This window comes from Saccostrea echinata, unplaced genomic scaffold (genome assembly GCF_033153115.1).
Source record: "Saccostrea echinata isolate AGI-Se365-2 ecotype Australia unplaced genomic scaffold, CSIRO_AGI_Sech_v1 ptg000033l, whole genome shotgun sequence".
Taxonomy (NCBI): Eukaryota; Metazoa; Mollusca; class Bivalvia; order Ostreida; family Ostreidae; genus Saccostrea; species Saccostrea echinata.
The window spans coordinates 35725413-35753054 of NW_026889782.1; the positions used below are offsets into that span (position 1 = coordinate 35725413).

Genomic DNA, 27642 nt, shown 5'->3' on the forward strand with positions numbered 1-27642 from the left:
GGGTTCTGTAATACATGATGACGTCGTAAGCGGATCTATAATCATCGTTTTTGTTAAAACTTTTTTTAAACAAATTGGTACCGAGCTCTGCCAGGACCAAAAAATATTTTAATATGATAAGTCAGCTATTCCAAATTTCTCTTCATAGCTGGTTTATAGTTATTACTTTAGTTAGTTATCCAATTACTTTATCATGGATGATTTTTATTCATCTGGTATCGTTCGTTGGTTGATTTATTATAAGGCTTTCTACTCTATTAGAAAAACATATTTCCTGTGAACTTTGTCATGTTTTTAAAACAAAACATGAAGAACAAGACTCTCAGCAGTATAAATAAAACAGAAATAACTCCGCAAACACGCCTGTTTCTATGTGCATTTTATGCATTATTTGTACAATCCAAACAATTATTGCGCCTCACTTTGGAGGTTAAAATAATGAGTATGAGTTTCATAAGTTACAAATAATATCTACTTACCATGATTTGTAATTTGTAAAAACAACGTATTTTGAACCCTTTATTTAGAACATGTATCGTAAAATCTTGCCATTTTTGAAAGATTTTTAATACGTCTTAGAACGATCTCAAAGAACACTTTTACCACTGTATATTACAAAGTCTACATAATGTCTTTCTAAGGTGTGCTCGAGGGTTGTAATCCGAAAAATTAAATTCAAAAGTAAAAAAAAAAAAAAATTGATAATTTAATGTGTTACACTGACATTTGGAGGCTAATGTATAAAAGTTGAAACACTTCAATAAATTCTTAATAAATTCCGAGAATCAGATATTTGTTTCTTTGAACTTGAATACCGAAATCGCAGAATTTTAATTGCATTGAGTAAGAGGCCAATAGTGAAAAAGGAAAATATGTATAAAAATTCGATATTTTCAAGACAGCTAACCAAAAAAAAAAAAAAAAAAAAAAAAAAAAAAAAAAAACAGTGTCTTAACATTAGAGGCATAAACTATGTAAAAAAACAGCAAACTTTTCATTTTGATATTGGAATTGCAATTGCAAAGTAATCATTTATGACAATTCATATTAACTTCAATAAAATCGATACTTAAACGATTGCAAAATACAGAGTACGTAACGGTTAGCCAATCACTTTTCTGTCATTGATTAAGGTTCTGATATATATATATATTTGGCGGTTGAAAGACCATTTAGCAAACTTTCACAGGAACGCAGCAGTTACTTTTTTTCCTTAAAAAAAAGAAGAAAAAATGAGCAATCAGTGTCTTATCTCTTTTATTGTCGGATTCATAGTTTTATCCGAACCTATCATTATTTCACAGAAATATACCGCGATACTGGAATTTAATGATAAGAAATCAAATAACGAACTTTTAGGAGAATATAATTCTCATTTATTGACCGAGTGTGCCGCGATGTGTCAAAGGGAATGCGTCTTCTTTGGTTTCAACTCTCAAATGAAGAAATGTCGTACCCACAAGAAAAGATTAACCTCTGAGATGTCTGATGAGGCCGGTTGGAGATACTACTCTGATAACTGTATGTATAATTGTTATTTCTCTTATGTCTGTTTGCTTGTTTGGTTGTTTGTTTTTAAAGATCCAATTCGAGAATTTTTCACTCACATGGAGACGCCACCACTTGCCGATGAAGGGCTACAAATTTATACCTATGTTCGGCACTCAGGGGCCATTGAGAAGTGAATAATCTTTTTCCTGCCAACACCTACTGCGACAGGGGACATCGTTTTATACAGTCTTATCCGAAGGTCCAGTCTCCACGTCCCGCGGTGGATTCGAACCCGCGACGTAAGGATGAGCTCCTAACTCGGCGACTCTAGAGCAGATGCTCTAACCACTGCGCCTGTCTGTCTGACATAAATCACAAAAAACACTCTAAACGCTTCATCTGCTTTTATCGCACTCCTTTTAGGTCAAAGAGGTTTATCAATATTTACTATTCATGATGCGATTTTTTCCCGTGAGATTACTGTTTTATGCGGTATAAACAATTGTGTTTTCAACATTATTAATTCTGAATAATATTTTTGTCTCTTTACTGATGTTTTCTTCTTATTTTTATTTCTAATTAAGGATTAATTTGAGGTTGATGGAATTATATTTTGTGATTCCACTATTTTATCTTTCTTTACTTTCTGTTAGTATTAACTTTGATAAAAAAAAAAAAAAAAAAAAAAAAACTTCTATTGTATAGGATATATTAATGACAAATATAAGGTAAAATTTTCACACGGTGATTCTACAGTAATAATATTAATTTTTAGCTTAATGACACTGTATCATTCTTAACCATTAGAAAATTATAGCTTGTAATTGACTAAATAATCGAGAAAGAAAGATTTTTTTTTTTGCTAGGAACTCGAAATCGCTATCTTGCAAATAACTGTCCTGATAGCTGGGTGGAGAATCCTTCGCCATGCAGTAGTAAGCACCCTCTGTCTACCGGTCAGATCCACCGTGTGTCCCCTGTCCTGATCTGGAAAACGGAAAGTTCGTGGACATTTCATTGTGAAAATAAAGGCCTTAAAATCTGTGTTAAAGATGTCAGTCTACATTCAATACAACAACAGACTGTATTTGAAAACAAGGTCATTGTACGGACCTAAGAATTTAGGAAATGTTCACTTTAACATACCTTATATCAGCTGAAAGAAACGATATCATTGCCATGTATTTTATTTAGAAGTAAAATTAGTTCTCTTACACTGTCCACGTGGTACACCATCTGATCTATAAATGTATTCCTCATTAACATTCCTATAAGAAATACAAATAATGTTCGAATTATCAACAGAGTATTGGGATTAATTGTATTAAATTTTAGAAATACTTTTTACCATATCATACATTAAAGATCTGAAACAATTAGAAAACCAAAATAATTTCATGTAATTAGGGAGAGCTTAACATAATCTACATTGTAGTTCACAATTTAGCTTCAACAATTAACCTTAATATATCTTGCAGGTATAATGTATCCTCTCACTATCTGTATTTAGGCATAATATGATTCCAGTATTTTTTTTTTCAGTTATTCCCTTAGATTGTAAGGATCTTCACGCAGATGGTTACACTGATACAGGGGTGTATGACATTTACCCCCATGGCACCATTACCAGTCCTGTCAGAGTTTACTGCGACATGGAGACAAGGGACGGAGGGTGGACGGTATCTAGTTTATATCAAAATTAAAAGTACAAAAAATAATTTACAGTCAGTGTTCTTGTTGTTTAAAGGATTGTAGAATTAAAAAAAAATATATGTATAATTTGAGTTGATAAATCATAACACATTGATTCTACAATTCTTCTTCGAACCAATGAATTGTATTGTTATACATTTTAATTTTCAAAGGCAATTCAGAAACGCGTAAACGGGTCCCTGAGTTTTGATAGGACCTGGACGGAATATAAGAATGGTTTTCGTTCATCTGAACAGGACCTCTGGCTTGGTAAGTGTAAATCACTTTCAAATAAGGGCTATCACCCGCTACGAAGTTTGACAACATTTCTTTATTGTGGCAGATATAAAACTGAAGCGTATCAAAGATTTGGTTTTAAGACTGGGTAGTATGTTTCGACAATACTGACTTATCCTGTTTAATTTGTATCTTAAATAATAAGAAAATAATGAAGGCAAGAGGTAATTAAAAATCACTTAGTGGCATGGTATTAAAGAGACAAAAATTAGCACTAGTGTCTACAGCTTAAGAAATTAATTTGATTTTCATCAAGGTATATTCATATTCAAAATAGAATTAATTGTATGCAATACACTTTACAGTTGATTTTAAATATATCTTAATGCAGGAAATGATATAATCCATCAGTTAACAAAAGAAAACAACTCATTCCTCTATGCTGCCATCACTCTCCACAATGGTACAAGGCTGTATGAGTTGTACGATCGCTTCTCTGTGTCCGATGAAACAGAAAAATATCAACTCTTTCTTGCAGGACCGGCCAATGGAACCTTAGGTAAGTGCTTTTTTTTTAGGTAAGTTCTGAAAATTGGGTTCAAATCAAGTGCACCATGGTTAGGGTTAGGGTTAGGGGTTAACCATCATATAATTCTTTGCATGTAATGTTTATTTAGTTGTTGAAAAAAGAGTATTCTGTAAACGTCTTTGATTCTGCGTTAAGCATACTTCTTTTTTGTATTTTACGATATCATTTGTGAGCACAATTCACAAATTCCGCAGGCATTGAATTAGTCACTGCTAAGTAGTAGAAATTTTAAATTATATATCTTAAAAACCAAGAAAATTATGTTTAATTATTTGTATCTAGTATATCCAGTAACTAGTATATCCAGTAACTGGTATATCCAGTAACCTGTATATCCAGTAACGTGTATATCCAGTAATGTGTATATCCAGTAACTAGTATATCCAGTATCTAGTATATCCAGTAACTAGTATATATAGTAAGCAGTATATCCAGTCACTAGTATGTCCAGTAACTAGTATATCCAGTAACTAGTACATCCAGTAACTAGTATATCCAGTAACTAGTATATCCAGTAATTAGTATATCCAGTAACTAGTATATCCAGTAAGCAGTATATCCAGTAACTAGTATATCCAGTGACTAGTTTATCCAGTAACTTGTATATTCAGTAACGTGTATATCCAGTAGGCAGTATATTCAGTAACTAGTATATCCAGTAACTAGTGTATTCAGTAACGTGTATATCCAGTAGCGTGTATGTCCATTAACTAGTATATCCAGTAACTTGTCTATCCAGTACCTAGTATATCCAGTAGGTAGTATATCCAGTAACTAGTATATCCAGTAACGTGTATATCCAGAAACTTGTATATCCAGTAACTAGTATATCCAATAACTAGTATATCCAGTAACGTGTATATCCAGTAACTAGTATATCCAGTAACTAGTATATCCAGTAACGTGTATATCCAGTAACGTGTATATCCAGTAACTAGTATATCCAGTAACTAGTACATCCAGTAACTAGTATATCCAGTAACTAGTATATCCAGTAACGAGTATATCCAGTAACTAGTATATCCAGTAACGTGTATATCCAGTAACTAGTATATCCAGTAACTAGTACATCCAGTAACTAGTATATCCAGTAACTAGTATATCCATTAAGGTGTATATCCAGTAACGTGTATATCCAGTAACTAGTATATCCAGTAACTAGTAAATCCAGTAATTAGTATATACAGTAACTAGTATATCCAGTAATTAGTATATACAGTAACTAGTATATCCAGTAACTAGTATATCCAGTAACTAGTATATCCAGTTATTAGTATATCCAGTAACTAGTACATGCAGTAACTATTATATACAGTAACTAGTAGATCCAGTGACTAATATATCCAGTAATAAGTATAAACAGTAACTAGTATAACCAGTAAATAGTATATCCAGTAACTAGTATATCCGGTAACTAGCATATCCCGTAACGTGTATATCCAGTAACTAGTATATCCAGTAATTAGTATATACAGTAACTAGTATATCCAGTAATTAGTATATACAGTAACTAGTATATCCAGTAACTAGTATATCCAGTAACAAGTATATCCAGTAACTAGTATATCCAGTAACTAGTATATCCAGTAATTAGTATATACAGTAACTAGTATATCCAGTAACTAGTATATCCAGTAACTAGTATATCCAGTTATTAGTATATCCAGTAACTAGTACATGCAGTAACTATTATATACAGTAACTAGTAGATCCAGTGACTAGTATATCCAGTAATAAGTATATACAGTAACTAGTATAACCAGTAAATAGTATATCCAGTAACTAGTATATCCGGTAACTAGCATATCCCGTAACGTGTATATCCAGTAACTAGTATATCCAGTAATTAGTATATACAGTAACTAGTATATCCAGTAACTAGTATATCCAGTAACAAGTATATCCAGTAACTAGTATATCCAGTAACTAGTATATCCAGTAATTAGTATATACAGTAACTAGTATATCCAGTAACTAGTATATCCAGTAACTAGTATATCCAGTTATTAGTATATCCAGTAACTAGTACATGCAGTAACTATTATATACAGTAACTAGTAGATCCAGTGACTAGTATATCCAGTAATAAGTATATACAGTAACTAGTATAACCAGTAAATAGTATATCCAGTAACTAGTATATCCGGTAACTAGCATATCCCGTAACGTGTATATCCAGTAACTAGTATATCCAGTAATTAGTATATACAGTAACTAGTATATCCAGTAATTAGTATATACAGTAACTAGTATATCCAGTAACTAGTATATCCAGTAACAAGTATATCCAGTAACTAGTATATCCAGTAACTAGTATATCCAGTAACAAGTATATCCAGTAACTAGTATTTCCAGTAACGTGTATATCCAGTATCTAGCATATCCAGTAACTAGCATTTCCAGTTATAAGTATATCCAGTAACTAGTATATCCAGTAACAAGTATATCCAGTAACTAGTATATCCAGTAACTAGTATATCCAGTAACAAGTATATCCGGTAACTAGTATTTCCAGTAACGTGTATATCCAGTAACTAGCATATCCAGTATCTAGCATTTCCAGTTATAAGTATATCCAGTAACTAGTATATCCAGTAACAAGTATATCCAGTAACTAGTATATCCAGTAACTAGTATATCCAGTAACAAGTATATCCAGTAACTAGTATTTCCAGTAACGTGTATATCCAGTAACTAGCATATCCAGTAACTAGCATTTCCAGTTATAAGTATATCCAGTAAGTAGTATATACAGTAAATAGTATATCCAGTAAGTAGTATATCTAGAAACTAGTATATCCAGTAACTAGTATATCCAGTAATTAGTATATCCAGTAACTTGTATATCCAGTAACTTGTATATCCAGTAACTAGTATATCCAGTAACTAGTATATCCAGTAATTAATACAGTACCCTCATCGTTATTCTTTACAATTCTATCGTGTTCTATCCTGCGTTTATCCTATCGTATCGTGCGTGTATTCTGTTGTATCGTGCGTGTATCCTATCGTATACTATCGTGTCGTGTTTTCCGTTTATCACGTTTGGCGTTTTCTATTGTGTTTTCCGTTTATCAGGTTCTATCGTAAATCGTGTTTTGCGTTTATCGTGTGCATTCGGAAACTCTCGCTTTTTATCCTTACCTTAAAGAGAAACTCCCGAGATGTCTCGAGTTCATTTTTCGTTTTGTTAATTTATTTAGGATTAATCTAACTGTTGAACAGAAAGAGAAATCAATACTCTGGTATATTTGTTTAAGAAAATAAATAAATAAATAAATAAATAAATAAATAAATAAATAAATAAATAAATAAATAAATAAATAAACGTCAAGTTCCGTGACCAAGCAGAGAGGGTAATTCGAAAGTCAAATTCTATTTTTGGACATGAAATAATCGATCTACTGTTTGAGTCATTCGTTATTTTTTTTTTTAATTTGTCGATATGTAAGAAATATTTTTGTCAAAGATAGAAGTATTATAATCCCTTTACACAGTCAGAGTCACAGAAGCAAGATCTTTATTAACTTTGTTTTGATAATTATAGAAACATAAAACATTAGGTATATGTGCAAAAAATAAATTATGAATTAAAAAATAACAGAATCTTTATTAAGTCTATCCTTTTTATCAATGACGGAAACATAAATTTTGTGCATGTGCGCAAGTTTTGTTGTTCATTTTTATTATCATTTTTTATTTATTTGTTTCTATGATGTGTCTACAAGTTTAATGACAATTTATTATACATGAACATGCTCCATTCAATTCATCATATAATAAGTATGTATTATAATATAGATGTTTGCCATTCATATTTAACTACTGCATTTAGAAGATGTAAAAAAAAATAAATAAATAAACAAATCACACAAATTTTTATTATGCAACTTGCCTGTTTCGGCGTGGATATGAAGTAATATATACCTTAACTAAGTGACAGGTGGAAGCACTCCCGAGACAACTGACACCTATATGTACATGTACCTGCCCAATCAGTACACGGTCTTCTTGTCAGATCAAGGCACCCCTCCCCCTTCCCCTACATGAACGCCCTTGTGTATTCAAAGTAGACATGCCTGAACTCCTCTCTCACCTGGTGTCAAGTATTTACCTTGAATCCTACTGGATTTCAATGAAATACAACTACTTATTTTCTGGATATTATTCATAATTTGTATGAACAACACTTAATCAACAATTAAAGATTTTATACTAAAAAAATGGTAAATGTACACTTCCGTTACAGATTAAAAATTGAATAATTGAATCAAATAAAATATAGGCGAGGTTCGTCCTCCAAACTCCGTTGAATTAGTTCATCTGTATATTTTTATGTAACTTTTATAGGTTTACAATCATAAACATGATTGGTGTGATCAAATAAAAAAAAAAAAAAAAAAAAAAAACTTCTGGATCTTCGGGTTTTCTGTGTTGTCTGTCCTTGTTAACGGCGTCTGAAAGATACATGAAAAAAAAAAAAAATAAAAGAAATCGCCCGGTTCTGCCGTGATACACAAGACTGGTAAATACCTTGAATTTAATTTTACTAGTGTTTATCGATTGCATTTAATACGTGACTATATTGAAGAAGTCAATATATATTTTTATTTATTTATTTATTTATTTATTTTTTTTTTTTGGCATTTTGAATCGGGCCTTTTTTTGGAGGGGGGTGGGGTGGTTATGGAACCCCTTCCCTGCTGACTGTGCCTCAAATGTGGTTAAGACTTTCAGAATTTACAATGTTTTGTCTATTTTTGCCGACGTTGTTTTGTAACAATTTATACAAAGTCTAATAGCAATAATTGACAATTATTCAGTCCGAAAATCCACTTGTTGGAAATTGATTTATTATTTATTTATTTTTTGTGTGTGTTCTAATACGTTGTAAACAAGTGTACATGTATGTAATCATTCAATGTTACTTATTTAATACAAAGTTTAAGTAAACAATAAATATATTCACATACATTGTAAGCTTTGCTTACACGTGTCTATAGTAGATACAAGTTCTATTATTGTAAATGCTTATAACACAAGCACGCGTAGAAAGCAATGTGATTTCTTTGGAGGCGGCGGGAAGGGGGGGGGGAGTTCTAATACAAATGTTTTGAATAGCAAACAAAAATGGTTAAAGACATTATTATTTTCTATGGGCAATATTTTATAAGCATTGTATTTCTACTTTATACTACACATGTTGGTACACTGTAACATTTTTTGGTATACAATTGCATGCTCCCTTCTAGCTTAATCTTAAAGGCCTATAACATTAAAAATTCCAAAATAAATACAAAAGAATGGACATGCGATATTTTTTTCGGATAATAGATGATGACAGATCTAGTGACGTTTATTAATTTTATTAAATTCGATTTCTTTTTGCCGGTCTCCTTCCTCATATATACATATACAATGTATGTACTTGGAATATGTAAATAATTTCTATGTGCACGGGATATGTGTGACATATATATTCACATATAGGGGAGATTAATTAATCACAGTCCAGAGCACGGTCTGTCTCAATGCAACTAGCGAATTTGAGGAATTTTAAAACGTAAAAGAAAATTTAATTAATTTATATAAAATATAAATAAAAGAAAATTCGTAAAAACTTAGAGGAGAAAGCATTAACCTTAAAATAATTATAAAATAATTTTTCAATTGTGTCCCCTAAATTAAGACTAGTAATTTTTTTCGTAAGATTTGGTTTATTAAATACAAATTATTAAAGGCGATTTTGGATACTTCGCAGACTTCTAGCAAAAGATATTGAATTTATTGCACTTGGGTGTAAAACTGCGCCTGTTTACGGAATTTTTGAGCCACCAACAAATTAAAATTTCCGCAATTATACGACTCCAAATTCAAATTTAACGATTCGACAGAATTTCGACATTTGTATGATTACACAAAAAATCGCCTATTTTCCATCATAGAGTGGAGTTAATCTTAAAATAATTACAGTTTGAATTTGATGACGATCAATTTTATTGACAAAAAACGCATCTTTTACAAAAACATCATTACTTCAAATGTTTTATAACGATAGATTTAAAATGTTTTATCGTTTCGATTTAAAATTGCGGCTTTGTAAGTAATTAAAATTATCATTCTACAGTATATCAAAGAGGAAACTTTTCGTCTTGTCAAAAAACGTTTCGCATTTTAAAACAATCCTATCAGGTTTGCGTTTATCCTATCGTGAAGATCGTTTATCAGGTTTATCGTGTTTTGCGTTTATCGTGTTTTGGGTTCATCCTATCGTGCGTGTATCCTGTCCTATCATGCATGTATCCTATCGTATCGTGCGTTTATCCTATCGTATCGTGCGTGTATCCTATCGTATCGTGTATCCTGTAAAGAATAACGATGCGGGTACTGTATATCCAGTAACTAGTATTTCCAGTAACCTGTATATCCAGTAACTAGCATATCCAGTAACTAGTATATACAGTAACTAGTATATCAAGTAACTAGTATATACAGTAACTAGAATATCCAGTAACTAGTATATTCAGTAACTAGTATATCCAGTAATTAGCATTTCCAGTTACTAGTATATCCAGTAACGTGTATATCTAGTAACTAGTATATCCAGTAACCAGTATACCCAGTAAGTACTATATCCAGTAACTTGTATATCCAGTAACTAGCATATCCGGTAACTAGTATATCCAGTAACTAGTATATCCAGTAACTAGTACACCCAGTAACTAGTTTATCCAGTAACTAGTATATCCAGTAAGTAGTATATCCAGTAACGTGTATATCCAGTAACTAGTATATCCAGTAACTAGTATATCCAGTAACTAGTATTTCCAGTAACTAGTATATCCAGCAACTTGTATATCCAGTAACTAGTATATCCCGTAACTAGTATATCCAGTGAGTAGTATATCCAGTAACTAGTATATCCAGTAACGTGTATATCCAGTATCTAGTATATCCAGTAACTAGTATATCCAGTAACTAGTATATCCAGTAACAACTATATCAAGTAACTACTATATCTAGTAACTACTATATACAGTAACTTGTATATCAAGTAACTAGCATATTCAGTAACTAGTATATCCAGTAACTAGTAGATCCAGTATCTAGTATATCCAGTAACTAGTATATCCAGTAACTAGCATATTCAGTAACTAGTATATCCAGGATCTAGTATATCCTGTAATTAGTATATCCAGTAACAAGCATATCCGGTAACTAGTATATCCAGTAACTAGTATATCCAGTAACTAGTATATCCAGTAACTAGTATATCCAGTAAGTAGTATATCCAGTAACTTGTATATCCAGTAACTAGTATATCCAGTCACTAGTATATCCAGTAACTAGTATATCCAGTAACTAGTATATCCAGTAACGTGTATATCCAGTAAGTAGTATATCCAGTAACTAGTATATCCAGTAACTAGTATATCCAGTAAGTAGTATATCCAGTAACGTGTATATCCAGTAACGTGTATATCCAGTAACTAGTATATCCAGTAACTAGTATGTCCAGTGACTAGTATATCCAGTAACTAGTATATCCAGTAGCTAGTATATCCAGTAACGTGTATATCCAGTAACGTGTATATCCAGTAACCTGTATATCCAGTAACCTGTTTATCCAGTAACTACGTTTGATCCACTATTGTTATTCAGCTTGAGTTTCTTGATGATTTTCAATAATTTACATTTTTAACTACTAATGATTAGGAAGTTTACAGTGCGTATTTCATATATAATGTCAAAATGTTTATGAAAGCTTGATGTTCAAAGAAAATTATTTGATCTGGAACATAGTCAAATTAAAACAGCCGAATTCAAAACATCTCAGGGCATTTCAATTTTACAATACCTATTCTATATTAAATGAAAATCTGATATTTTAAAACCATCATTTCTTACCTTGTTATCATTTTGAATGATTTGCTTCGTATTGCATTTTATGCATTTTTAAGTCACAGTCTCTAACACATATCAATTTTTAATATATTATGGATATATTCCTTGTTCTTATATTTCCAGTGACTTTTACCAAAAAAATTATTTCGTTTTTTTAATCATACTTTAAAATTGTAATACGCCTGGGGTTTATTGTTCCATTAGAAAGGATGCTGTATGAATTGCATAGCGTTTTGTATTGTGTGTTTTATAAATGGTGTCGCTATGTACAGAAGACAGCACGAGAAGCCGTCTATCTTACATGTACTTCAGTATTACTGACAATAAAATTAATGTGATATATTTACATTCCTAATGTATTTTGCTGAGAAATGCTACGGCATTCAAAACACCATAACACAGACAGGGGGTCAAAAGGTTAAAGTATGCGTTTTATTTTGACGTCACAAACGTTGAACGCCTTGGAAGTGCTACGTCGGGAGTGAAAATCAAAATCAAAATTCGCGCTCACATTGAACAGAATCTGTTGTAATGTCTCTTCTATTAATTGTAACTTATCCTAAGGATAATACAAGGAATTTGAAATTTAAATCAAATTTACAGTCAAGGCAAGGAGTTAAAAATGTAAAATAATATAAGCGATAAAGCTCGTTACTCAATTCGTTTGCAAATACTTTTGCAGTTATGAGACTATATCCTGCATAAAATAATGATTCAATACTTAAATGAATCAATCTATTATCTCTGTGATGTATTTTTTCTACAGGTGACCGTATGTTAAACTCGTGGAGTTCTCGCTACAACCTGTCTGGGATGTACTTCAGCACACCAGACAGGGATAACGACAGGTGGAGTGATAACTGTGCTGCTAAATGGGGAGGAGGCTGGTGGTTTAACGCCTGTTACCACGCCTTCCTCAACGGTCCCTGGTCCCCGGCAATCTGGGAGTATCCTTGGTATCCTACAGTAGTGAGTGGGGCAAATGTGAGGCAGAGCATGATGTTAATAAAACGTCACTAGGTAAACAACACTCAATCTTAAAAACCCGTATTTAATATTTGGTATTTCCTTGAACATTTTAAACGGTTATCAGAATATTCGTAAAAGGCATAAAACATGCCCTTTTTACTAAAACATTATTAAATTCTTTTACTTTTTTCATAAAACATTATTTAATTTTTTTTTTCTTTTTTTTTAAACATACCCCTTTATTTTTCTTAAACATTATTTAATACTTTTAATTTTTTTTACTTACAACAGATGGACATTCAAAATTGATAGACCAGGCCTAAAATTGACGACGATCACCAATCAGTCAAATGAAACATTTCTGATAAAAGAGACAATTTTAAATTTATCACGGGATTCTATTCATTTTTTTTTTTTTGGATAATGTTATATATTAAGAGAGAAAACTTGAAAAGGATCATGTTTTGAGGGGGATTTGTGGTTGAACTATTTGCTGAAGGAATAATGTTTTATCAATTTTCCTTACCAAATGTACCCAGTTAAAGCTGTACATAATATGTGTTGTAATAAATTTGAAATTAGAAATATTTCATTCTTATTTACAAACACTGCCACATGAAGATGCCTAGACGGATAATTGGGATAAAGATTGTTCTATTATAAAAAGTATTACAGTGGAAACTGTTTTCTCCGACACCTGTACAATCTGTGAATTCCGACATTGAATTTCATTCTCATTTCTACTAATTTTTATTATCTTTACACTGTGTAATCTTACATCATGTTTATTTTATCCCAGTTCATGTCGGATAAAACACGTTTCATTGTATTAAAGATATTTTATAACCTAATCATAATTAGTTACATTTGATGTTCATGTTCCGCAGTACAATATATCCAGGATTAGACTTCTTTAAAGAAATGTCCCCATCTTTTTTCCATGAATGCATATTTTGAATGGATGAGCAGACATAATCCATTATATACTTAATATACTTTATATACATTACAATAATTGCTTCTTTTTTTGGGATGCTCTTGTTCCATTTTTTTTTTTTTTTTTTTTTTTTTTTTTTTTTTTTTTTTTTTTTTTTTTTGGTGGAAAAAAAATGAGCTAAATATTTGACGTCAGATGTACTTCATATTTCTTTCTACAAATTGAATTATACCATTAATATATTTATTTGGCTTATTTTTTTTCTGGCAAGAAACGCAATGATGCCGGATTCGTACGTCTTAGAGGTCTAACGTTTTTAGCAAGGGTATGTTATGAGGTTAGAGTCAAAACATAATATTTTCTTAAGATAAATATCTTTTATTGCTACAGATAATCATTTAAAAAAGATAAAAATTAGAGTTTTCCGCTCTTTAATGTACAAGATTCATCATGGAAGACTAATATCGTCACGGTAATTTTTGTTCGGGTTGAAACACAGATAGATATATTTACATTTCACAAGTATTTTGTTAATAAAATGTGTTGATAGCTACGCATTCAAAACACAATAACAAAGACGGGGGGGGGGGGGTTGGGGTTGGCGGAGCGCAAAAGGTTATAGTATGCATTTAACTCTGACGTCACAAAAGTTCAACGCCGTGTAAGTGCAATGTCATAAGCGGAAATCAAAATTCGCATTTACTTCTATTAATTGTAATCTACCAGAGGGATAACACATTTTTTTTTTTAAAAGAAGCAAGGCGAGGAGTAAAAAAAAAGTATATATAAGCATTGAATCATTATTTTTTGAAAGATGCCGTCTCGAATCAGCAATGGTGTGTACAAACAAATTTTCATAAAGCGCTAGCTCGCGTTTCTCAATTTGTTTGCACTCACCGTTAATATTATGAGACAACATTAAAACAAAAAAAAAAAAAGATTCAATGCTTAAGTCTGTGTTAAGACAATTCATTCTCTATTATGCGGTGTATGGACTATGATACATATTTCCAAAAAAATATATATAGACTGCAGTTTGGTACTTGTAGTCCAATAAAGAGAAAGAGTTTTTTTAAGGAGCTGATGTTAATACAGCAAGTTTTTTGGGGGAAACAATGATGCCCTCGTATGGCCGCTTATCGCGAAGGTTGTCATTTGCAAGTTAAACTCTAAGGTTAAGGTCAAGAGATCATCATTGTTGGTACTAAAAAAATGGTCTTGTCAAAATGAGTTCACCTTTGAAATCTAAAAGCTATTAAAGCACCAACAGCAGGGATGGGCACGATTACTGAAAAATGTAATCGATTAATAATCGATTACTTAGAGGAATTTTGTGTAATCGATTATTAATCGATTACACTCATTTGTGTCCTGTAATCGATTGTAATCGATTACTTTGGAAGATGTAATCGATTAATAATCGATTACTTCCAAGTTTTTATCCCTTCAAATTTCAAAGCAATATTAAAATGGTAAAGGTTGATGTTATCCATTGAAGTTTGAATGTGTCCTGCAGTTTTAGTGCAGACTCTTTTAAAGTTTTATTATAATGGCTTACATTCTCACTAAATACCCAAATGAGGGATTCTCTACAATGGAAAGTGGAGACATGATTCCTAAAATAAAATGTGCCAAGGAATTAATTATTCCTTTCAACCTTGGATCTGAACCTCCATATTTATTGACTTGTTGCAAAAATTATTCAATATTTTATTGTGAATTACTTCATTAGAAGTATTTGGGCTGCCCGTATGTTAACAGTACACATTAAACATTCCTGTACGTGTCTTTTTAAAAAAAATAAGTAAATTAGAACTCTTAGTAATAAACATATAAATTAAATGTGTCTTTAAGTAATTAAACTAATAGCACAGTTTCATTCTGTATTGAAATAAGTGTTTTGAGAGCTATTAATTGTTTTAATAATATTGTTTGTCTTCAATGGAACTATCAATTATAAAATATTGTTTGTATTCCGTGGAACTCAATGAATTATAAAAGTTAAACACTAGGAGGTAGTTCACAGTTTACACCTCAGTCAATTAATTAGCCAAGATAGGCAAACACTAAGTGACACTAACTCCCTCTCTTAAAAATATAGACTTATGACCTCTCACTGACAAAAAGAGCAACCTTACAATTTTGAATGAAATCTTGAGAATGATTTTGCAAATTTTAAGTTGTTTAAGCATTTTTAGATATGAATAAGTATTTCCATCTTCTTTTTTCTTCGAGTACAATGTAGTTTATTTACCAAATTATTTATATCTAATACAGCACTTAAATCTGTTTTAGCTATTTATAATTTTCTATTATACAAGACATAGTTTTTCAACATCTGAAATATGAAAAAGGACATGCAGCAAGAGGGCAGTGGGTCAAATGTAAAATGCACACGAAAAATCTGTATATTTTATTAATAATTGATTGAAGTACACTTCTGAATTATTTAATACTAGACCAGTAGGTCTACAATGCAAATTTTATTGAGAACATTATTAAAGTTATGATAACAAATGTAAGGAAATCCAAGCATTATACACTAGGTGGTTTATATTTGATATCTATGTGTGTTTGACTGGAAATAATTCTCCAAAATAACATCCATTTATGTATAAAATAATCGAAAGTAATCGAAAAAGTAATTATAATTACATTGACAATTTTAGCTGTAATCGATTAAATTACGATTACAAGTAATCGAAAATCTCTTCGATTACAGATTACTGTCGATTACTTGAAAAATAGTAATCATTACAATGGATTACGATTACTCGATTACGATTACCCCATCCCTGACCAACAGTTCAATACTTATGGCCAAAATTAAAGATTTTCAAAAGTTAGTCAAAAATTGTCAGGTCAAAAGGCCAAAATTAATAGTACACAAATGAATTTCAGAAGAAATACATAGGTGAATTACGAAAGTTTTAGAATCAGCCATTAAAAAGTTATGACCGAAGATTTTTAAAAAGTAGTCAAAGTCTGAGGTCAAGATCAAAGGGTAAAAAATGTCGGTATTCAAGAAAAGCTTTTGCCACAAGAAATAAAGCGGTGAAATATTAAAGCCCTAGCACTTACCATTCAGAAATTACGGCCAAGGTTAAAGTTTTTCAAAAGTAGGTCAAACTCATAAGGCCAAGGTCAAATGGTCAATATTGTTGGTACCTAGGAGGACCTGTCAAAAGAAATCAACACTTGGAGCAAGTAATTACCTGATTTAACCGTTCAAAAAATTTGACCAAGGTTATTATTTGGTATTTTTTTTTAAAGTGTGTCAAACTCCAAGATCAAGTTCAAAAGGTCAAAAATATTTACACCCTGGGAAAGGTCTTTTCGCATGGAATACACCTGAAAAGATTGAAAGCCATTTTTCAACCAATCAAACATTATGGGTAAGGTTGAAGTTCTTATTTTACGGACTAACAGATAAACTGACAGACAGACAGACAGAAAAACAGACGGACGGTCAGAGCAAAATATATATGGCCCCGAATCTTCGATTACGGGTGCATAAAACTTTATAATAACACTTGGTGTTAGGTATTATTTTCTACGTTTGGAAAGAAGAGATCTGAATGTAAGTTTCCCTGAAGAAGTGCGAAGATAACGAGACGCCACAATATGCATTCTGTCTACATGCTATCCGAAGTTTATTTAGAAAATATCTCCCGAGATAACAAATGAACTACATAAAGTTTAGAAGATTCCATTCAATTATTAACATTTTTTACTCACTGGTCTAACACTGCATTTTTTCAATGATAAAATATAATGGTGGCAAAAGTTTATTTTCATTTTAAAACAATGAAACATTACGTAATAGAACACTCTTCCGGCTACAAATAAAACGGAGAATCCTCACAAATAAAGGGAAGTTTTAGTCCGTCTTCTCCTGTATAGTACGTGTAATTCCTTTCAGTAACCCAGCGCCACCTACTGTCGTTATGATTAGTCAAAAGGAAGCCAAAGATAGGATCAACTGTCGTCTCACCCTCGTCGTTTGGATTCCAGTTCTGATACGTCACAGGTGTCCAATTATCAAAAATTAGTCTTTCATTGTCAAATGTCAAAACATTGGCACGGAATTTCCAAAAACCCATTCAGATCAACTTCTGCAGAAAAAGGAAAGAAAATAATATCATTATTGAAATACTGATTTCTGTGTCATAACATATAAACGTTCTAAACTCTATTTATATAATTTGTTTGTTGTTCTACACCCATACCCTTTAAAAACTTATAAATCGATAAAATTGAACTTATGTATCGAAAACCAACAAATGTTCAAAGGGAAAGTATTCCATTTTCGACCTAGGTAAAAAAGTACAATTTTCTGATACATGTAAGCATAAGCCAGTCTAGGCATTACTAAAATTCAATTTGAAGAACAAAGGAAAAATAATATCGTTGGATGGTGTTTGAAACCATAACCAAGGTCTTTAAAATGGAAAAACAATTGAAAAATTACAAACTTCATACACTGCAATAATTTCTGTTTCCAGATTTCAATGAACCTAGTAAACTAAAAGTTCTAAAATTTAAATTTGTGGAATGCAAAAAAGGGGAAAAAAAGTATAAGGAGTTTATACATTAATATAGATGAAAAGCAGTTCTGACTTCTACTCAGTTGCAAATTAGAGAATTTTCTTAAAATATCATAATATAAGGTTTATAAAACGTTTGCTAAGGTACTTAAAGATGTGATGAAGGAGTAATTAATTACCAAGATGTAGGCGATTTATTCCTGGAAAAACTGATGTTATAGATAATATAGTGTTATAGATCGTATAAGTACCCGGATGTACACGTTTAACCTAAAAACCTCCCAAAAAATCAAGGTATGTGATGTTATAGATTGTATAATTACCCGGGTGTATACCGTTTTCCCCTAAACACCTCCCAAAAATCAAAGTATATGATAAATAAATAGCATATTTACCCGGAATTATAAAGTTTACCCCTAAAAATCTCCCCGTAAATCAAGGTATGTGAAGTGATAGATTGAATAATTACCCGGATGTATACGGTTTACCCCTAAAAACCTCCTATATGCGTCCCCATACCAGACCAGAAGCTCTTCATCCGGTTCTATGTCACTTGACGTCATATAGAAGACGATGCCCTCGCACGTTATAGGGATGACATTTTCTTGCTGATATTTGGCGGGAGAGTTCACAAATCGTAACCAGTTACTACAGGATGGGTCTTCTGCATCTATGTTATAAGTACCATCGGTCCCCTATTTATCTACCTTTAAAAAAGTCTTAAATCAGAAGGGACTACATTGTATATAAAATATTTACATACGGTGATGAAATATATGAACATTTAAGGTGTCTTTCCGAGCTTGCAGGAAAGGCTCGGGCAGATGCGATTAACTTTAACACTATTTAAACTTTCAGAACGTTAACATCTAAATTATTTTCATTTCCAATACTTTTCCTTATGATACTTTGCAAATTAGAAAAAAAAAGTTCCTCTTTTCATGAACTACCGTGGGATGAGTTAGAATATTTCCATTGTGAAGTAATTGAAATAAAAAAAATAAAGTGCAATTTTTTCCCCCAGAAATGATCGTTGAATGACAAAAAATATGTGATAAGTCATTAGAAAACAATGTAAATATAAGAAATGAATTTAATTTTTGAGAATCCATGGGGTTCATGAACTACAACGCTTCACGCCTGCATATTTATCATCAAGCGCGTTAGTCGGCGTGAAGTGTCCTAGTTCATGTCCTGATGAATTCTCAAAAATTAATTTCTTTTTTTAACCCATAATTTTAACATAAGTTTAACATTCATATATTGTGCTGACTTTTCTTTAACAAATCATCATATGGATCAAAACATTAGAATCTTCGATACAAATGATTGATTATAGATTAAACTTCGATACAAATGATTGATTATAAATTAAATTTTTCTTTTGTTGTAGTAATTTAAACAGCCTTTTTGATGTCAAACTTTTAGATGTTCTCCTTTAAAACATTCTTTTTCAAACATTGTTTATCGGGAATATATAGAATGTCCTGTGTGTGGATGAAATATTGTACTTGATTTTGGATGATTCTTCAGATAATTTTACCTGCCGTGAGTAAAAATCATCTTTCTGGTCTACAGTGTGAATAAGTCCTTCATAAACCCCAAGGATCGTGAACTTCGGTACGAAGGTCTCTGCCCACGCGCCCATTTCCGCCCCCGGAAGTGACGAAAGTTTTATGGAGAATCCGGGTGGCGTGGTAAGGTTAGATCGCTGATGTGGAAGGGAACCTAGAGGAATCTTACATGTACAAGATAATGTCAAGGACACGAAACATAGGTCAAGGACAGATAATTAAATAATTTTATGATGAGATGTATGGAAATAACGAATAGTATTCGAGCTCATTTTGCTGTATTTACATCCACTGAATATCGTCTCCTTTATTTCTTGAGAAAACCATTGCCATTTATCAGACAGTAAACACCGCTAAGCATATCACCTCTACAGATTTCTTGAGTAGTGGCTGTTCCATCAATGAAACATAGAATGGCGTACCTACCAACAATACACAATTCCATCTATTTAATTCTACTTTAAATGACTATTTGTACAACTATAAATATAAACAATAAAAGGTCTTCTTTTTTTTTGTTAGTAGGGGAATTAACGTTGCAGCTATTGCAGAAAAAAAAAAATTACGCTTATGCTGGTTATGCATTTTCTCTGCAACAGCTGCAACATTAATTCCCGTACTAACAACCAAAGAAAGCATTTTATTGTTTAAGTACACACCTTTGCATTAGGATTGTGTCTATATTTAGAACTTTTTACACCGTGTTTAATGTAATCTGCACAATCTGCAAAGAAAAACAAAATTGTACTAAGACTGTCGTAGGTATGCAAAGCATATTTTCATTTGAAATGTATTATCCTGATAAAAAAATGTGTTAATAACATCCGTTTTGTTAATATCATAACAAGTCTCTTGCTAATAAAGCACTGGTTTTTTTTTTTTTTTAATCAATGCTTTTTTTTCTCTTTTTTTTTTTTAAATCAAGTGTGTATTAGCTAAACAAATGGAGTTATTTTAAGAAAGTGATACTTTATTAATTTACCATGAAATTGATTAACGTGGATAGAAGTATCGAATTTTAAATTTGAGCACACGTTTTTGACAAATTAATTTAATAGAAAATGCTATATGGACAAGCATTCAAACATGTACATATACATTACGTTTGCATTAGAAACTCTTTATGATCAAAAAAAGATTTTTTTTTTTTTGCGCGTGAGGTACCAAATGAAGGTCAGGTTAAATGAGGTGTGAAATAAAAAAAAAATAGAATGAGGTGTGAAAGTAGTTTAGGTAGTGAAGTTTGAAATGTAGATCGAGTAAAGCGATACGTGAAATGTGGTCAGGTGACGTGAAATGTAGTCAGGTGACGTGAAATGTAGTCAGGTGACGTGAAGTGTAGTCAGGTGACGTAAAATTAACTTGGGTTCCCATACGTAACATCAACAATTTATCATATCTTCAGAGACCAAATCTGCCAACAAACTGTTGGAATTTCGATGGGCACTAATTATGCTCCGTTATTCACAGGCACAGGGGGTATGCCCCCCTCCCGTTTTTCCATCATTTTTCTTTTTGAATCTTTTTATTAGCCGACCTTTTTCTATATGAAGCAGAATTAAAATTTCTACATGAAAAGAAGAAAGCACTTGCTGTAGCCTTCAATTCGATATTCAGAAATATTGACGACGTATAATCAATTAACAATAGTTACTTCAATTCATATGTCGACTCGATTTATCCCAGTGAACTTGAAATAAAAGAAGCCTGTCATATTTTTGTCATATTTAGAAAATATTAGTGATAGCAGATAATACTCGATTAATGAGGAAATATGACGTTGTAAGAGCTAAGATCATCTCGTTTGTCCTACAACAAGTTGTTAGTTGACTGTTACAGTCAATCGTCAGTAGTCAGTAAAACATTCAAGTAAAGCTGGTAACGTACTTTTAACGTTGTAAGAACAAATGAAACGTAATAATGAGTAACCATACAACAATATTTGAGATAAGCTTTAAATCTGAAGTATCACTTTCCATCTATTGACTCTTCTTTGCTTTTTTAAAATTATTTTCCTAATAAAATCTTATATATGATTAAAATGTGCAGAAACTGACAGAAATGGCCAATTACCTAGATTCTTCTACAGAAACAATAGCAATTTATTCCAGTAAGAGTTATCTCCCTTTTCAGGCGGTCAATGAACCCTAATACTTACAGTTCTTCTTTTCAGTCTCACCATTCCCTCTTAGCAATCTTAAAAAGCCCCTGTGAATGCAATAGAATGATGAACGTTATATATGCTGGAAGGTATATTTAATTTAAAAAAAAAGCATTTTACGAGGAATTGATGGAAACGCATGAATTTTGAATTTTGATCTTACAATAATTCAAAAATAAGTATTAATCTCTCTCTCTCTCTCTCGTTCTCTTATCTCTCTCTCTCTTTCTCTCACTCATACAAATCTCTCTCTCTCTCTCTCTCTCTCTCTCTCTCTCTCTCTCTCTCTCTCTCTTACCCATCATAGCCGACTTGTGAGGAATTGGACGAATGGAATATGTTGTGGGGAAAGTGCTTTCCTATTATTTTTTTATTTAAATAATGGGCAATTCTTGTAGAAAATACCTGTTTTGTTGTTGTCTCTCCTTTCTTATTTTAAAAATAACCTAACTGTCGTTTCAGTATGTAATCGAAAATTATGGGGAATGTTTTTTATCACTTATTTTTATGGGGAACGTCAACAGAACTCCTCTGGATTTACTGTTAAATTAATATTACTCTTAATGTTTACGTGGATTTTTGCTCTACACCTTCCGCTAATTCATGGTTACAATTTAATATAGACATAAAACATTTTAATTTATCGATTTATCTCCATTTAATAGCCTACATGTATAAATTGAATGTACACTGCATGCATATGTAAACCTCATTTTCTCGACCTTCGACATGACGTCACAGCATATGCATATTGTTACGTCGAACATCAAGCCCGATTCAACTTATTGAAAATCGATTTTATTCATTGATATTTATATTTTTAAACGTTATCATGGTTATTCATTAAAAACATGTTTGCTTATCTTGCACTTAGATATTATTTTAGTTACGCGGGGCTGCTTTAAGTTTTTTAAGAACGTAATTCCCTTTATGACTACAGTAATAAGACTGAAAAATTCCAGAAAAAAAGATTTCTGTATTATTTCAATTTTGTACAATGTAATTTTGCTTTAATCATTTTTTTCCATCGCAGTTATACATAAAAATATTGATGATTTTTTTTCTCACAGCTAGCAACGTTTTGGGAAATTCTCTGTTTTGGGGGCGGGGTGGGGGTTCTCTATTTTTTTCCTTTTCAAATGCTGGAGTTTGGCCGAGTTCGACCTAACAGAAACAATTCAGTTTGTTTATTAGTGTCTAAATGAATGAATTTTTACATATCAAAACTTAAGCAAAAAGACTATTCTCAGAAAACAATTGGAGAAAGTGGGGGGGGGGGGGGGAATCGGAGGTGCCTCCACCCCTTTCATGACACCTTTCCCTGTGTATAACAGGCTTGTTCATTGTCTAACCAATCGGTCGATCAGTGTTAGGAAATCTTTGATGAATCGATATTTCTGCATTTCAAAAATGTAGGTATTACATGTATTTCAATTTTTTTCAATGAGGATACATGTATTTCAATTTTAATTTCCTAATTATGCATTCTTTCGGCAAGTAACAATAAATATTATACAATAATAGAAAATAATATATATTTTAATATTTACGTATACCTCGTCATAAATCATTCAAAGTTCTTTCTATGCCGTTTCAGAAAAAAAAAAAAAAAAACAAATTTAAACGAACTATCTCCTAGCTATTTAAAAATGACCCAGTTTTGTTTAATATATAGTATATGTAACTTAAAAAGTATTTTTGTTGTTGCTGTATATTTCATTGTTCTTTTTTAATCAGGATATACTTCTAAGCTATTGACTTAAAAGGTAAATTTAATATCAAGATTTTGGCAGAAATTTTAATTATTTACTTCATGTTACAAAGAGTGAGTTAGCCCCCCCCCTTTTTTTTTTGATCTAGTTCGCCTCCCCGATGTGAAATACTTGCCGACGCTCCTGTTTTATAACCAGTTAGATTTTGGTTATAAGGTATAAAACTAATTCCCGGACTATATCCGTTGTTTTGAGTAAACGGGGAAGAAGGAATGTTGGCGGTTAATACAGTGACGGCCCTGTGGGCCGTAATACAACGTAAACGAGAAAGGTGCCGATTTCCTTATGGTCTTCCAATATTAAGTCCAAGAACTGGTAAAATCAGGTTTCCAAATTTATTTTCGACGATGGCAAATATCAACAATACTTTACGAGTCTTAAAGTAACCGAGTTGGATGTGGCCGGTAGAGCATCGGGCCTCCAAACTGATGAAGGTATAATGGACATAGCTTTTTGTTAGATAGAGAGAGTAAACAATAATTGCATTATGACACTGGCTGAATTAATTGATGGACAGGTGTGTTTCTTTGATAGAATGGACATAAAAGACATGGCTAAATAATTATATAAACAAAGTTATTGATATAAGATTAACAGGTCCTGAGGCATTTACACCTAACGAGTATCAATTCTTTTGACAGTCACTTAAAGTCAATTGGAATGTCTTAATCCTGCTTCAAAGGGAATGAGATAAATTAGACACAGTTAATTATTATTATATTAGCACATAGTAAAAACAGATAAACAATTTTGTAGATAAACGTCCAAATTTAGTATAATATATTAAAAAGTTATTTATTTCAAAAATGTTAATTTTGCTCGGTGATAGTATAATGAAATCCATCAGCGGAATAGGAAGTGTAGTTTCATTTCATTTAAATTAATATAAAGGTAACAATTCACCACAGGAACTAGATTTAACCCCCCCTCCTCCCCTCCCATTCTTCTTTTTTCCGATCCAGTATTTCCATAATTTAAATGATATATTTTCTTTTATTGAATTGTTTCTGTCTTTAAAGAAATGGTGCGTTTACTAGCTAATTCCTCTTAAAAAAATTGTTGTTAAATAATGATAATATCTTCAACTGATCGATGAATTAAAGAGATGAGTCATCATCCAACATGTACAATATATCACGTTAAGATATTTTCAGTGATCATAGATTGGTTAAAGACAACGATCTTGTTGCATAAGCTAATTGGATAAAATTACCTAAATTACATAATTCTTTACTATTCTGTGTACTATAAGTAATTGTACTAAGTTGAGGACGACTGCATGGTCTTCGGGAGTCGAAGCCTTTTTTTAAATATATTTTTGTCTTAATGTACTATAATGTGGACATTTTAAACAAATTCTTTGTCCCCTTATTCACAAAGATGATATATTCTATCATTTCTCACAATTCTGTTATACCTTCCTTGTTCAATCATTAAGATTTGTGCAGATAGTCTTAATCTTGTAATTAGTACTCTATATTTTAAATGTATATTGGTTTACATGAATAAGATGGGGTGGGGGGGGGTTAAAATTATCAACAAGGTGTTGGTAAATGAGAAATTTTGGTGATTTACATAAATTTGACATATCACACTTTCTCTGATATACAATATCAATGGTGGTATTGCTTATACCATTGCTATCATGCAATAGAATCAATAGGAGAATTTTTTCGGGAGGTGGGGGGGGGGGTATACTCACTTTCAAAGAATCCAGCTCAACTCCAGCTTCTTTATACATAAGTTAATGCGCAAACCAAAAAAAAAAAAAAAAAAAAAAAAAAAAATCAGTAATTCGTTCGGAAGGGGGGGGGGGTGCTCTTCTTATGGACAACCCGCTTTCCTGCATATAACACGCATCTTACCAAGTTACGAGAGGCTTCGTGATTTAATTGGGAGGGGATATTTTTTTCTTTTTTTTATTTTTGAGGGTAGAAAGAAATTAATTTTGAAAGAATAATGGGTAAATTTAATTATTCAATGCATGTAATACAAATACATATGTATATATTTGTTTAATTAAAACAAACGAGAAATAATCAATATTTGTTTGACTATCGGTATCCTTCACAGTGAGGATATTTTACTAAATCATTTTCTGTAGGTAATCACACATACATCGCACATGATGACCTTGCATAGATAACATAGACATTATTGTTGTTAATATTAAATCCTTAAAATTGATCCCTTTATAAATATAGCTATATCTTAAAAGTCTTAACATTTCGTAAGTTTCATCGCGTGACCCAAAAATTTTTATTAAGCACCGCTTGATGAGATGTTGGACCGATCGATTAGATATATTGGACCGCTTTGACGTTTTTAACGTCACATCATATGGGTTAACCAAGTAGTAGACGTCTGACAGTTTCGGCATTGACCCGATATCATCATTGTTGCAAACGTGGAAGGGAGAGCAAAATACCTCTGTCATAATATAAAGTAAACGATTCTAGTTAACAGTTTAGGCCTTGTCAAAGGTCCAACAAATTGCATGCTGCACTCTAACCCAGTCAATAAATGTACATGTATAATCATGACTGCACATCACCTTTAATTTTTCGTACGAACTCAAAAGTATCTAAACCGTAAATTAAAATAATAAAAAAACAAAACAGCAAACAAACAAAAACCCAGAATGCATAAACTATGATAAAGCACTCACTATATATAGCCTCACAATAGAGAATTTTCACTATACAACAACGAAAATGAATCAGCACAAATTCCTTTTTGGGGAGCTTGTTTTTTTGTTTTGTTTTTGTTTATAAAAAAAAAAATATGCTCACTGGGTCTTTTATCTATTTCTTACAAATTGCTCGTTTGGTTGAGTTCATTGCCACGGACGCGAGTCTGCATCTAGGTCTCTCTTTCTCCAGAAATGAGAAAGGATTGTACTTTCTGGTTGTACGATTGTGGGGTTTGCTACGATGTGACATTTTGTACCACATCACATGACATACATGTACATGTGTGGTGTTTCATACAGTCCCGTCTTTGCGGTTTCCATATAAAGTAACTAGGAATTTTTAAAAGGAAAATTTTGCAAAAAAATAAAAATCATATCCATACAGTTTTATCAATATAAAAAGTTTAAATAAATCTGGATCATTTATTCTTAAGACAAGCGTTTTAAAAACATGGATATCAGAGGCAATTTTAAATTTAATGCCTCTTAATTTTATATCATAAATTTCACCGTGATACAAGAAAACTGCTTTTTTAGAAGTATGTCCCAGGGAAGTTTTAATCATATAAGCTTTTCCAAATATATGGACCTTTCGGGTTGAAAGAAAAACCGCGGTCCGACTTGCTGTAAAGAATTGGGATGATTTCATATACATGTGTATACTGCGAAAACTGTAATGAATACCAAACAATCTCGCTAGAGTTCACATCAAAACTGCAGATATTTCCATGGGATATGATTGCATTTTGGAAATCATCTCTCATTCTGGTCTTCAGATTCTTTTTAAATTCACGTTCTTGCTTGGCTTGTCAGACGCTGTGTTAGTTTTAATTTATATCTTTGATATAGAGCAGCTAGGTCTTGCATAAGTCAGGAAACACATTTATTCCTAGGTAAGCTTAACGTACAGACTGCTGGACCAGAAGAGACTTTTTTTATTTTACATGAACCGCGACTTTACTCTCATTTACAAATATGCATTTCATCGCGTAGCAATCTGGTTGGAGTATTTTTTGCTGAATTCATTCACAAAATAGATGACCTGCTTTCATTTCTTAGCGGTCAATCCATAAAGT

General features: G+C 31.8%; 1 protein-coding gene and 1 pseudogene across 1 annotated transcript; one reads left to right on the forward strand and one right to left on the reverse strand.

The window, feature by feature from the left end:
• Positions 1-1397: 1397 nt before the first annotated feature.
• LOC133198490 (fibroleukin-like) lies at positions 1398-12934 on the forward strand. The gene is made up of 5 exons (XM_061334577.1): positions 1398-1521; positions 3034-3170; positions 3357-3453; positions 3812-3979; positions 12681-12934. Exons 1-5 carry the CDS (start codon positions 1398-1400, stop codon positions 12932-12934), a joined length of 780 nt encoding a protein of 259 aa, XP_061190561.1.
• Positions 12935-17616: 4682 nt separating this feature from the next.
• On the reverse strand, positions 17617-26816 carry LOC133198491 (PR domain zinc finger protein 4-like; annotated as a pseudogene).
• Between the last annotated feature and the right edge of the window lie 826 nt (positions 26817-27642).